The 11,592-nt window shown below is 52.9% G+C and overlaps 1 protein-coding gene across 14 annotated transcripts in view; it reads right to left on the bottom strand.

The window, feature by feature from the left end:
- Positions 1-411: 411 nt before the first annotated feature.
- Positions 412-11,592, bottom strand: part of NCAM1 (neural cell adhesion molecule 1) — a 321,021-nt gene continuing 309,840 nt past the window's right edge. For 8 of the 14 annotated variants that reach the window (XM_055130835.1, XM_055130836.1, XM_055130839.1 and 5 more), the window contains 4 exons: positions 7,871-8,078; positions 6,535-6,651; positions 4,777-5,592; positions 412-3,650 (listed from right to left, as the gene is read on the bottom strand). In XM_055130835.1, coding sequence (XP_054986810.1) covers positions 3,530-3,650; positions 4,777-5,592; positions 6,535-6,651; positions 7,871-8,078 — 1,262 coding nt within the window. In that variant the 3' untranslated portion in view covers positions 412-3,529. The remainder of the gene's footprint in view (positions 3,651-4,776; positions 5,593-6,534; positions 6,652-7,870; positions 8,079-11,592) is intronic. The other 6 variants (XM_055130845.1, XM_055130846.1, XM_055130848.1 and 3 more) reach the window with 1 other exon arrangement.

Here is an 11,592-nt window from a genome sequence, read left to right as displayed (position 1 = left end):
TGCTGCACGAGGTGGCAGGACAGGGCAGAGCATAAGAGAGACCAAGCAGCTCCCCCAGAGGAGGAGTTTCGGGTTCTGTGGAAAGGAGAAGCAAGCTCCACTTTGGAGCTTACCACTGGGCGATACCTGTAGCTTCCTGTATAACAAAGGAGAGACCGAGTCTTGAGATAATGTGACTCTTCCGAGGTTGACAAGGAAGTGGTTGAGCTGGGATTGGAACAGGACCTGAATCTGAGCCTGGTAAGGGAGGACTCTCTCCAACAGAGGAATCATTTAGATCACAGGAAGTCAGGATACTGAGATGAACCGACCTTGGTCACAAGTTCACAAAACCCATCGCAAGTGTTCTCACATTCGATTCACAGAACAGACTCGCACGGAATCGAAATAAATCTGTGCGACCAGAAGAGCTTTTACTTTTTCCTTTCAATTTTTATTGAACACAAGTATTCTGACAGAATGCAAAGTCAAAATTCTCAGTTAGTACTCAGTATTTACACCAGTGAGAATGGAAACAAAGGTGGTATTGATGTTTCACTTGGTAAAAAGTTTATAACAAGAGAGAAGGCCCCCGAAGTAGGGAATGCTGGGTAGGGATGTTAATGGAGGTCTAAAAACCACCATCCAGACAGACAGCCTAGAGTGAAAACCCAGGACTTGGAAGGCTCCATAGAAAAGTGTGAAAATAGAGTTCCACTTCAAAAGCTGCACTATATACACTACGGCCCTCAGGACACGGAGGCCCCGTGCATGGCACTTGAGTGCCCCCCCGCCCCACAGAACGTGGCTATGCCGGTACTTATGTGAATACATATGTATGGCAAGTACACATATAGACACATAGACATTGGAAACTAGTAGAGTTGATCCCTCCTTCCAAAAAATTAAAAAAGGCAAATTCTAAGTTTTAAATCTCAACATGAAAGAACCTTTGGAAAATAAAGTGTCTTCCCCTTCAATTTCAGAGAAAGCATTGCTATTTTTATTTTTAAGAAAGGAAAGTTCACGTGTGTGGAGACAAATCTACGTTTCAGAGGAGAGGCAGATCAAAACGTGGGCAATCTTGGGTTCCAGTGAATGGCGGGGCCAGGGTTCTGGTGGGGGTGGTCAGCTGCCCTGGGCCAGGTGTTTAAAGGGTTGAACTATACCTCTTGCTTTTCCTGACTGCAAAACCAGACTTGGCTTGCCTCACCGCAGCCATGTGGGGAGATGTACAGTGTCTCTATGAGGTATAGTGCGGGCTTGGCGGTGGTCAAAGCCACAAGCATCACAAGGCGGAAAAAGTGATTCTGTGGCTGCCAGCCCCACCCCACCCCAGGGGTCTGCGCTGTCTCCGACACCCCACTCATTGCTGTGTGCTCTAAAAGGGGTGTGTGCATTTGAACCATAGATGTGTGCAAGACCTAGAATCAAAGAGGCCGCAGCTGGGTATACCGGGATCCTCCATTTCCATCCCCAGGAGCTGAGAAAATGCAAAATAACCCCACATGTAGCAAATGACAAGACCGTTATTTTTCACAGTTTGAAATGATAATCTAGCATATCGCCACTGATCAGATTGCAGAAGTGTCAGAACATTGGGGAGTGTGGCCCACAGAACTGAGTCCGGGGCACTTATGCCACTAACCTCTTGCTGTTTTGTACCTCGGGAAAGGCACGCGTGCTAGAGTACTGTTTCTGTTTACTTAGCATCTTCTTCATCTTCTTTGTTTAAAGGCTTCAGTTCCTTTTAAGAGTTATTTTTGTTTCCTGAATAATTTTTTTTCTTCTGAACTATCTGCTATACCTTCCACAACCAAACTATGTTGAAGTTTTATTTCAATACTATGACAAAAACACATTTCACACTAAAATATTCACGCATCCACAGTGCACAAGCTTGCAGTTCTAAAGTAGAATGAGGGGGAAAAAAAAGCAAAATTTCTATACAAAGGGCTGGCTTTTCCCTTCTCCCCCCTCCCATCCCCCTTAAAGTTTCTGTATTTTTTTTTCCCCACTTGGTTTCAAATCCAGGAAAGTTGTATTATGACTCCAGACAGCAGGTTGGTTTCATTATTTTTCTTCTTCTTCTTTCTTTTGTTTCTACAAATGCTGCCTAACTGAACAGAAGGCTGATGTTACTTTACTTCAACAGATTCCCAAAAAAAGACACTAAATCCCTGAAGCCCACATGCTCTTCCGCTCAAATCAAGATTTTTGGGCTTAAAAGGAAATGGTATGTATATATTTTATTTGGCTTTCTACAAAAAGGGGATGTTTGGGGTAAAAATGTGTGTTCACCAAGACCAGCCCCAACTATACAATCTTTTCTGCTTCATTCAACAAAGCCTAAGATGTCCTTCCAGAGGAAGGACGAGAACGCCTGGGGGGGCGGGGTGCAGATTCCTTTTTTTTTTTTTTCACAGAAATAGGTAGGTGGTGGCTAAGTGGAAAGTGGTCTAGACCCCGAGAAAATTAAAAAGAAAAGGAAAGAAAAGGAACCCAAAACCCAAAAGCAAAGTCATTTCAGGACCAGATAGATTCTCACCTGTGTGACCCACAGGCAAAAATGTCTAATCAGAGTGGGGGAGGGGAAGAGCCGCTGTAAACATCGGAGTTTGTAAAGTTGTCCTGCACTCAAGCCAGCCTCTGATGGTCCTACCCTCCTTGAGGCAGTATTTGTAACCCCAAAACCCCAAATCCCCAAACAAAAAGAAGGCAGCTATCTGACATGGACATTTCAACAAAACCGAAGTCAAACGTTTGTCAACTGTAAACACTGGAAAACAAAGTTGGCAGAAAGGGGAGAAAAAAAAAAAGAAAGAAAAAGAAAGAAAAGGAAAAAATGAAAAGGACGGAAAAAAAGAAAGCAGAATACTGCAAATTTGAGATCTACCCCCACAAGCTGCAATTTGGCATTCTTCCTACAAAACAAGAGTCTATGTGGGAATTGAATTCAGCTAGAAAGGGTGACACACTTTGCATACTGAACAAATACAAAGTGAACAGAAATGATAACTGATCTATGAGGTTTTACAGAGTTCAAACTCGACTGAAAGTAGAAAAATAAACGTGGACTTTGTTCATTCGGTTAGTCTTAGAGCCTGGAAGCATTTCTCTGTAACTGGCCTATGCCAGCTGGGCACTACCAGCATACTCTTCCTGAACCTAGATTTTTTTTTCTGAGCTTCCTAGATTCTTAATTTGGGGTCCTTTTGTTTGATTTTTAAATGGTTTCAGGGAACGCAGTGTCCTAGTTTGGCTGTGGGTTTAACCTTTTTGTCTCGTTTTCTTACAAGTGAGTGCCTCAACAAAGGAACCCTTTCTATAAACCTACAAAAAGGAGATCCCGTGTTTATCGGTTTCAATTTTTTTTTTAAAGGCAAAAGACACTAGAGGAATGAGATGTGTGTGTGTGCGCGAATGTTCATGTGTGTGTGTGTGTGTGTGTGTGTGTGTGTGTGTATGTGTGTGTTGGAACATTGGAAATGCTCTGGTGAAGCTGCTGTGTCACTTTGTATTTTGATCTTTGCTGGCTTCTCGTCCCCCATCATGCTTTGCTCTCATTCTCCTTTGTCTGTGTGGCGTCGTTGGGCACCGTCTTCACATCGGCTGGCGCTGGCTTCGTTTCTGTCTCCGGGCACTCCGGCTTTGCTTCTACGGGGCCTTTCCTGCGAAGAATCAGGAAACAGTGCTGAGCCCATGCTCCCTAGGGAGGGGCTCCTGTCAATCTTGTCACCACTGCTCTCCAGCCCTGGCTGTGGTCAGAATCGCCTGGGACCTCAGAATCACTGGGGCTGGGGCCACACCCCCAGAAAGGCCGATTTAATTGGACTGGACACGGTGACTTTTAAAAGCACCCAAGTGATTCTAACATACAGCCAAGCTTGCGGGCTCATGAGCCAGAGAAATGCACCCTTTCCTGTTCCACCATCACCCCACTTCAGCCACTCTGGCTTTCTCTGGGGTGGGGGTGGGGAGCCAGAAGCAGCCTCTATAGTAACTTGGTTTGATATAAACAAGGGGTGAAGGGCTCCTGGCAGTGATACCGGGGCAGGGGCCCTCTGCCAACCTGGGCTGAGTTTCATGTGATAACTCTATCTATGGCCTAGTTCAAATTCTGCCCTGGTTGGCCCCAGGCCTGAGTGTGACCCGAGAACAGAATGGGGGCAGCACCCACCCTGACCCTAGCTGGTCTCACCACATTTCAGAGCTCTGCCAGCTTAAGCTCCTTCCCTTGGATTTCAGAGACCCAGTGGGCATTTGCATTTTGTGCTTGAGAGTTCTGAGTGTCATTGGGGTGAGGGGCAGCACGAGAAGGTGGGTATGTGTCTGGGGCTCTGGGTGTGAGCGTGATGGGGACCCCAGACCAGATTCTCTCCATGCTGGCGCCGCAGAGCCTGTCTCATCCTTCTGCTTAATAGCCCGTGTTAGTGAGGACCTGGTCCAGACGGGAGTGCCCTCCTGCCCTCCCCACCTCCCCCGAGTATCCTGCACCCCTGGAGGGCCCATGAGGCACCTTGACTTTCTGAGCTACTCCCCAAGCTATGCTCATCTGTAGCCCAACTATGCCTCCCCTCGTGCCCCCCGCCCCAGGACAACCTCCCATTGCTAAAACAGGAGTATAGCCTAATGGGCAAGCGGGTGGCTGATGCCTGGGCCCACTGCCCACCCCTGGGTGTACAGAGAATGCCCGGATGAGGCTGAAGAGACATCTAATGAGGAGGACACAGCACCGCACAAACGCACACCACCACGGGACACAACCCAACGACAGCAGACAAAGAGAGGCCGTACTCGGTCTTGGCTGGTGCAGGCGGAACAGAGCTGTCTGCAGTGGAAGGAGCAAGCTCAGGGGCTTGTCCACTGGCCCCAGCGGCGGGAGCAGGAGAGCCCAGGGCTGCAAAAACATCCTTTGCAAGGTCAATATCAGGGGTCTTGAAGTTCCCTTCGTCCATTTTAAAGTCCTCGCCCTGGGCAGGGTTTGTGGCGTTGACGGAGGCGCCCTCGCTCTTCGGGCTAGAGAGGCCCGTGGCTGCCTCGGCCGGGCTCTTCACGGCTCCGGGCGGGGTGGGCTCGGGGTCCGGGCCTTTGGTGCTGGGAGCCTCCTGCTTGGCCGGGGGGGTTTCTGGGGCAGGGGCAGCCGCCGCTGCTAGGGGACTGGCTGTCCCGGCCGAGGCAGGGCCTGGCGCGGGGGCAGGCTTGCTGGCCGGAGGGGCCTTGGAAGCCTCCCCAACGCTGGCAGGGGCACTGGGGCTGAGTACAGCCCCCTGGTTAGCCAGGACGCTAGAAGACAAATTGCTGGCAGCGGGGGTTGAAGTCGGGGTGTCACTCAGGTCGACAAGTGGGGCCACCTTGGGGGCTGAGGCAGGGGATGGGGCAGAGGTGACAGCGCCGGGCCCCTTGGAAGGGGAGATCTGGCCGGCGGGCACAGAGTTTGAGTCAGGGGTGGCATTGGCTGGGGGGGCAATACTGGAGGTCAGGGTGGTGGTCTCACTGGTAGGGCTGTTCTGAGCAGTGGCAAAGGTTTCGGTGATAGTGTCAGAGTTAGCGGTGACGGTGGTGACAGAAGGCAGCATGTCCTCGACAGTGGCTGTGGTGTCGGCAGGCAGCCTGTGGGGAGGACAGGAAGTAGAAGAGAACAGACAATGAAGCTGAGACGAGACAGAAGCAGGGGGAGAAAGGGCTGAAGCCAGGAGGGGCCGTCGTGGGCATGGCATGCGGTTCGGGACAGGCGCCCACACAGGCCCACAGAGAAAGGAGGAAGCACGCGCCCAGGCGGGCAGAAGAGGAGAGAGGAGACGACAAAGAACGTGGCAGTCTCACGAGGGGCCGGTGAGCCCATCTTCCCCACTCGCTTCCCTCCAGCTGTCTGCACTGGGTTGTCCCTCCAGCCCTGCCCAAGCTTCTGGTTCCTGTCTGAATCTCAGTGACCAGCAGTCCAGGCAGCCCCTGACCATGAGCTCTGGGCATCAGGACTTTCAGCTTCCACAGCGGGGAAGAGTCAGGAGCCAGCAGGCCATGAGGGCGCCACATGGGCCCTCAGAGCCCCTCACAGGCTTTGTGTTTCCATCACACTGACTCCCCATGGCACCCACGATGGCCCAGTGGTCATCACCACCACAGCTGAAGAGTTTCTGATGAGGGTCTACCAGTCGCCCAAGATCAGGACCAGGTTGCTTTTCCAGGTCCTCCATTTTCTTTAGTCTTTGGGGAAGAATGCAGAAAAGAAAAACCCCTAATTCTTGGGAATCCTAAGGAGCACTGGCTAACTCAGCCTCTCAAAACTCAGCCTCTGTCATCAGAGAAGTGTCGCCTCTGTAAGTAATTTCCAGGATGTGTGTGTGTAACTTGGGAACAGGGTCTCGATGCCAGGAGGTGACCCACGGGTCACAGAACCCCCAAGCGACTTCTTCCCTAGTGATTTCTGATCCAACTGGCTCTTCCGGCCCTGGGATGCAGACTTCCAGCCAGCAAGGTGTGGCGGGGAGCTGTGGGTGGGAAGCAAGGGGTGACAGGGTGGGATGGGGGCTCGGCCCCTCCCAGCCCACATACTCGGGCTCTGTCAGCGGCGTAGTCTCGTTGGGCTCCGCGTGCTTCCCTCCGTCGTGGTTGGGGGTCCGTTCCTCTTCAGTCCTCACCTCCACAATGGGCTCCTTGGACTCGTCTTTCCTGTGGAGACAGTTCTGCTGGTTTGATTCTGGGGGCTGTTTTTGAGAGGGGGGCGTTGGAGGGGCTCCCAGTGAAGTCAGGGCACCAGTCATGACCAGACTTTCACCCTGACTCTTTTGAGCCAGGCGACCTTGGACTATGATTTGTTTGCCCTGGTCCCTGTCTCCTTACCTCTAAAGTAGGACAAACAATAGATTCTGCCAGCCTCACTAATGAGAGCGTGAGCTGAGACGATGAACGTCAAGTGTCTGGCAGAGGAGGGCTTAACTGAGTTGTTGACTGACACCTAAGGGTGGACATATGTGTGAATGAGCATGCAAAGGGATACACTACATCAGGCTTGAGATGTGTTTAGCCACTTCCTTCCTCATTCTGGCTCACTACCACCCAGTAACAGTCTGTGAAGGCCCCTGCTCAGTGTCTCCTTCCCCAGGGATGCTGGAGGAGAGACTGCGTAGACCCCAGCTCTGTTCTGATGGGGATTTTTAATGGGTGGTATGGGGGGAGGCATGGATATGCCCCAGTGCCTGAAGATAATACCTTTCCCATAGTAGCTACTCAATAAATACCCATGGCACATTTGGTGAGCGAACAGATGAAAGCAAGTCAGCAAGGCAAATGTGTCTCTCAGATTCTGGTACCTCTAATGTACTCTTTGAAGGCTCAGCACTGACTATTGTCCTAATTTTTAACCTGGACAGCGATTTTTCAGATTTGTGTAAGATTCTCTCAGACTAGATGTATGTTGGGTCAGGCCCAAGAGTTTTCTCTTAGTACAGGCACCTGATCTGGATCTTGCTGGAGGAGGGTGGGGCTTGCATATGGTGCTCAGAAGGCCCTGGGGCACTTCCTGGTGACTGTTGGGCAACCCGGCTGCTGCTCCCAGTTGTGAGTACCAGGAAGCGCTGCTGTTTGGGTCTGTGGTGCCAGGGATTATCCAGGACACTCTGGTAGTGCTTCTGGGGCCTCCAGAGCCACTTGTAACAGTGTTCCCGGGGCCCATGCGGTGCCGGGGTGGAATTGGGGTCAGCTTCATGCAAGGCCTTCATTCACCTCATCCCTGATTTCTCCAGCCCAGGTTCTGAGAGACATTTTTCAAGGGCTCTGTTCCCCACTCTCAGGGTTGTCACATAGAGAAACTGAGGTGACTCTGGTGTTGCCCCCGCTTGCACCCCGCCTCCCCCCTTCAGCAGAGCGAGAAGCTGAGGGCTACACTCACGAGAAGGCGGCTTTGCCCTCCTCCATGTCCTTGCCCTTGGCTCCAGGCCCGGCCTTCCCACACAGGTTGACTGCGATGCACATGAGCAGGCCGCACTTGTTCAGGAAGTAGCAGGTGATGTCCACCACCACCAGGAGCAGCACGAAGATGACAATGAGGATGCCCACGATGGCCCCGGTGCTCAGGCCCGCTGTGGGGCTGCCGTTGGCTTCAGGAGGAAGGAGAGAGAGAGATGGCTGCGGATTACTACACTGAGCGACCCCCCGCCCTGCAGAGCAATAGCCTGGGATTCCCCCCACCCACTGCCCCGCCCCATCCGGGCATCTGTGTCCACACCAGCATCTTCCGTGGGGCCTTGCTCTGCCCCGGGGTTGAGACAACTGGGTCTCTATAACTTTGAAGGACGCCAGTACCATGTCAGACTGGGGGTCAGGAGTATAAGGTCCACCCCCCACCAACTCAGTCTGAAAGTGGGGGCTGGGAGCCAAGTCTTTCCCCCAACTTCTGAGCAGCCCCCAAACTCATACTTAGCTAGTTGGTCTCCCTCCGAACTTCTGGGAACAGTGTCCAAATGGGGTGCCAGAAGGTCCCCAGCAACTCTCTTGGGTTTGTTCTGAGACCAGACACAGGAGGATGTCCACACACTAGTCCCCTCACCCTTCCGAGAAACAGCCCCGGAGGAACCCCATGAGTGAACCACACTGGTGTCGAGGTTTGCCCTTGCACCCAGGAAGATGAATAAATCCATTCTCATTGGAGAGCTGGAGGCTGCCCCGGGCCCGGTGGGCCAGGCCACAGGCTGGGGATACTCACCGCTGGGGGCTGAAGCATGCCGGACTTGTGCTCCAGGAACACCAGCAGATGCACCCAGAGGTGGACACCCGGCGGGGGTGGGGAAGGAAGTACTCACACGCAGGACAAACAAATGCCCAGCATACCTGGACGCCATCCTCACACATGTGGTCCCTGTCCCACTCTGCCCGGGCTCCAGGGGGGTGGGCTCGGTCCCCAGCCCCTGGGAAGTGGAAGGAGCCTGGCTCTGTTCTCTGGGATCCTTGTGACTCAGACCAGTGGCCTGCAGTGGACCCTACTGACCAGTGGGTGATTCTCCTCTATGTGATGAGAAGTCACACAGTGGGAAGCAAGAACCCAGCCGGGCTCTGCCTCTAAGCTGGTGATCAGTAAACCCAGAACTGAAAGAGGGGCACTTGGGAGCCACTTTTCTTCTGGAAGGATGTGGCTCCAGCACTTGTCACTGACCCCCGCGCCCCCCGCTTACACCCCCAATTCTTGCCTGGAGCTTCCTGTGTCCACAGGATTCACTAGACCCCAGGTGTGCTGGTGGACAGCAGGACTGGGGAGTCTCTCTGTGCCTTGGCTGAGTACAGGACAGGTCAGGCCAGAGGAAGGAAGAAATGTGGGTCAAGAAGTGCAGCAGCCAGTCCCACCACTGCCTCTCTTCATCCTTCTGTGGCCCTGGACCCCTCCTTTGTCTGCCTCAGGGATTCCGGCTTGGGCAACCCAGAGTGTCACCAGCTCTAAGCCTCGCATCCTCATTTTAAACAGCATTCCAGAGGAAGGACCACCCAAGACTTCATTCCTAGCTTCCCCAATCCTGGGCGCGCCTGGGGCTGTGCTGGGGGAGGTTCCTGCCAGGAAATATTTTAATCCCCTCATGGGACCTGAGTCTCGGCCCCCAAACCGTGTCTCCTCCTTAGTTATGTCCCTGCCATCTCCTCACTGACGCTCCCCCTGGCCCTCAGGACAGGACCCAACATGGCCAGACATGGTGCCCGGACAACCCCTCTCTGGTCCCCTTGTTAGTGTGAACCTGCCATACAGGCAGTCAGCCAGGTCGGTTCCACAGCATCTCACCAGAACAGAACAAAACCCCCACCTGACCACCCTGCAAAAAAGTAAAGAAAGAAATGCAAGCCTTATCATCTGCGCCCACAGCCTCTTCCCAGGCAGGGAAAACATTTCATTCCACCGTGGGGGGTTCTCTCTATCCCCTGCCTCGGGAAGTCACAGCCTTCTCCTGCCAATGATTTCAATGGGTGCTAAGTGCCAACATCCTGGAGAAGGAGCCTAAAGTCACTTGGGAGTGTGGGTGGGGGTGGGTGGGGAGAATGTCTGTTTGTGGACTCAGTGGCACTAGCTGTCGATTCTGAGGGGTATCTGGAAGGGCGGCCTTGTGGAATTAATCATCTCTCTCCAGAGGAAGAATAACCCAGGAAGAGGCTTTGGGTGTGTGTGAGAGAGCAGGTGTCCTCAATATGTGGGCGGTCCCTCATAATCAACTGGGGGTGGGGGTGCGATTTGGTTCTGAATTCCCAGGAGTGCAGGGCAGGAGGACACAGGGGAACTCAAACTCTCCTTCCTGACCGACATGGGTCATGGATGCTCCTGCTTGAGCCCCTCCTCCTATACCCCAACTCTCCCCCCGCCCCCAGGGACCAGCCTGCAAGGCCTTCCCTCTGCGCTGACAATTGGTCCTTCCCTCTCCACCCACAGCACCTTGCTATTATCGTGTCTGAGACAACCCTGGGTGCCCCTCTGTTTGCAGGACAGAGCGCAAACCTTCTCAGAGCACCTGTCCTCCTAACTCTTCTCTGCTGTGGTGCCATCCTCCTGATGGGCCACGTTACCCATTTTATTCTTTATTAGCTGCCCTCTGTTTGTTTCATTTATGTGCTCTTGAATCTGGCCTGCCTCTCCCTGAAACGGGGGAGCGGCCTTTGCCTCACGTCTCCCCCTGCATCTAGGATGACCTGATTTGTAGGGAAGAGTCAAAGACTATTTGCTGCACCAACAAAGATGTGCTTAGCCAGGAGGGTTGCCCGCTATGGACACAGGAAAGAAGTGGTCTTGGTCTCGACAGCACCCAAGCATGGAAGCTCTGGGTGCCAGAGGCGGATCTTCTCAGCTAGGAGAGATCTCGAAGCAGCGGCTACTCAGATAAGGAGGTGACTCCTGGAGGCAGGGAGCAAACGGCTGCTGGAGGCATTTGGGCAGCGGCTTAGAAGACATCTTTGAGTCCTGGCCACCAGAGGAGCCTGTCACTCCCTGTCTGCTGTCCCACAGTAGCCACATTCGGCAGAGTTCCTGATGGGTACTCCCCACGGAAGGTTCCAAGATGGACATTTTCCTGGAAGACTATGAGCATCTTCCATTTCCTGGAAGACTATAAGACTATCGTGGGACCGTCTGTATGTATGGATTCTTCTGATTTATTTGCACATGAAAACTTGAGTTTTCTTTTGGTTTCACATGTTTCCACCCCTATGCTCACCCACCAAATTTCCTAGAACACTCAGTGACAAGTTCAGGTTCTGGGCCTTATTCTGCTCACCCAGGAGTGGGGCTCAGACATCAGCCTTTGAGTGGGTTTCTGAGGCTACACCTGGCCCAGTTTCTGGAGCTCCTCAGCCCTCTGTTACCATGAATGGCAGTGGCGTCCCGAACGGGCAGGGTAGAGCTGAGTGTCCCCAAGCAGTTTTTTTTTTTTTGTTTTGCTTTTTGGGTCACACCCAGCGATGCTCAGGGATTACTCCTGGCTCTGCATTCAGGCTCCTGGCGGTGCTTGGGGGACCATATAGGATGCTGGGGATCGAACCTGGATCGGCCGCATGCAAGGCAAATGCCCTCCCCGCTGTGCTATCGCTCTGGCCCCTCCCCAAGCAGTTTTAAGAAACCTGCTGTACTGGCTGGCTGGAGAGGAA

This window comes from Sorex araneus, chromosome 3 (assembly GCF_027595985.1).
Source record: "Sorex araneus isolate mSorAra2 chromosome 3, mSorAra2.pri, whole genome shotgun sequence".
Classification (NCBI taxonomy): Eukaryota; Metazoa; Chordata; class Mammalia; order Eulipotyphla; family Soricidae; genus Sorex; species Sorex araneus.
This window is presented reverse-complemented; position numbering and strand designations above follow the sequence as displayed.